Below are 1,871 nucleotides of genomic sequence, written 5' to 3'. Positions count from 1 at the left end.
CCCCTCCTCCCCTACCCCCTGTGCTGCCTGCGCCTGGTCTCCAGCTGCTGGTCTCAGCCATGCTGCCCGTGCAGAGGGGGGAGCTCCTGCTCCCTGCCAGGCCCTTGGGCTCCTCCCCTTCGCTGGGGAGGTGCTGGGGGCTCCTGCGCAGGGTCCTGTGTTCGGCTCCCTGTGCACAGCTCAGGGTCGCTGCTGCCTCCAGCGGTTGAAGGACCTTGGTGCCAGACAGCTCCTCAACCCCTTTGTTGGCTAAAATCATGTCCAGCCCCTACATCAGTGTCCTGGGAACGCTGGCAGCTTCATTTGTGGATGTTCCCTGTAACCATGATGCCTTAATGTGTAATGCTTATCCTCTGGGGAGGGGGCCCTGCCCTCGTTACACTTTTTAAATGCCACCTACCCCCGTTTGTTGGCATGGCACCCCTTTGGTCACGCCCCTCATGGGTTATTAGGAAAGATTCACAACTTCCCGCTTTGCTGCTGGTCCGTTCTTCACCCGAGACGTGGTATCTCCAGGGGGGAGGGTGGTGTGACAGCCTGTGTGACACCTGCCACCCCCGGTGTCCAGAGAGCTCTGGGTGGGGCTGCGGGGTCACTGTGTCACCATCACCTCACTCCACTGCAGCCACAGGGGCTGCAAAGCACTGAAATCCTGGGACAGCACCTGCCCTCCCGGCTGCTCCGGGCGGAGGATGGACCCGTGTTCTGCAGCTGCTCTCCCGAGGCGATCAACAAAGAGCTTGCAATGGACAAGTGCTCAGAGCGGTTAATGCCTTATGTATCTGTTCTGCCTTGACAACCTGTGCCTGGCCTGTCAGTATTTATTGCCTTGACACTCGCCCCCCGTGCCCCCGGCCCGCAGCACCTGCCTGCGCCCGGCCGCACGGAGCCCGCGAGCCAGGGCTGGGCAGGCACCTCCAGCTCCTCCTGTTTGAATCCTCCCGCCCTGAGGTCGTTCTAGAACCGGGACCAAGTACATGTGGCTTTCTCGTAGCTGCGTCTCTGCCTCTAACTCTCCCCTGCCCTGCCCCTAAAGAGATTTTTGTTAAATTGATTGGTGCGTATTGTCTGTAAATCCTAGACCCAGGTTAACAGGTTTGGAATCATCATCTGCTTCTTCTTTTATGACAGTTAAATAAAATCTTTGAACTGACCGTCTGCTGCCCTGGGTCTGTTCTTGGTCGTTGGTGGGAAGTGGCAGAACAACTGTTCCATGGGGGATTTGTGTGAGCACCTGGGGTGTGAGAGCACCGGGATCCTGCGGCCCTGGCGGCAGAGGCAGGAGGTGCAGGGTCTGCCCTGTGCTGCTGGCTCTGGGTGGGGAAGCAAGCTGGGGGCCTCTGGAGGGGCCCCTTGACAGCTGAGGGGCTCCAGGGCTGGGCCAGCTGCACTGTGCCAGCTCCAGCTGTGAGCACGGAGCAAGATTCCTGCGCAGTTGGAAGAATGAGGGAGGCAGGAGAATGGAATCCAGGAGCAGGGGTGTGATAAGAGCCGTCGGATGTTTACAGAGCTCGTGGCATGTTTGTGTTACGGATAAGGAAAGTGTGGCTGAGCATACAGCATGAGAAGCTGGGGAGGGGATGGTGAGGACCTGCTCCCGGTCTGCGACCCGTGATGGGAGCCCAGCTGTGCTGATAACGGGAACAAAGGCCCCTCGTGTGCCGCCCCGCGGGCAGCGGGACAGATCCTGCCTGATGCAATCCCGGCTCTTTGGTAACCGCGGCTGTTGGCGGTTCCGTTAGACTGGGGGCCCAGGGTGCGAATGGCTGCAAGGGGGATTCACTGCTCGTGGTTTCTGCAGCTCGTGCTCCAGTTGCAGGACAGGCCGGGCTCCCCCGCCCCGCCGCCCAGGCCCCAGGCCCCACCGGCGG

General features: G+C 60.6%; 1 protein-coding gene across 1 annotated transcript in view; it reads left to right on the top strand.

Annotated features, from left to right (window-relative positions):
• Window positions 1-1,213: 1,213 nt before the first annotated feature.
• Window positions 1,214-1,871, top strand: part of P4HB (prolyl 4-hydroxylase, beta polypeptide) — a 9,469-nt gene continuing 8,811 nt past the window's right edge. The window contains exon 1 of the mRNA XM_010008689.1: window positions 1,214-1,292. Coding sequence (XP_010006991.1) covers window positions 1,214-1,292 — 79 coding nt within the window. The remainder of the gene's footprint in view (window positions 1,293-1,871) is intronic.

The sequence above is a fragment of the Chaetura pelagica genome, unplaced genomic scaffold (assembly GCF_000747805.2).
Source record: "Chaetura pelagica isolate M959 unplaced genomic scaffold, ChaPel_1.0 scaffold962, whole genome shotgun sequence".
Taxonomy (NCBI): domain Eukaryota; kingdom Metazoa; phylum Chordata; class Aves; order Apodiformes; family Apodidae; genus Chaetura; species Chaetura pelagica.
The sequence above is the reverse complement of the archived record's forward strand: the minus strand, read 5'-3'. Positions and strand labels throughout refer to the sequence as shown.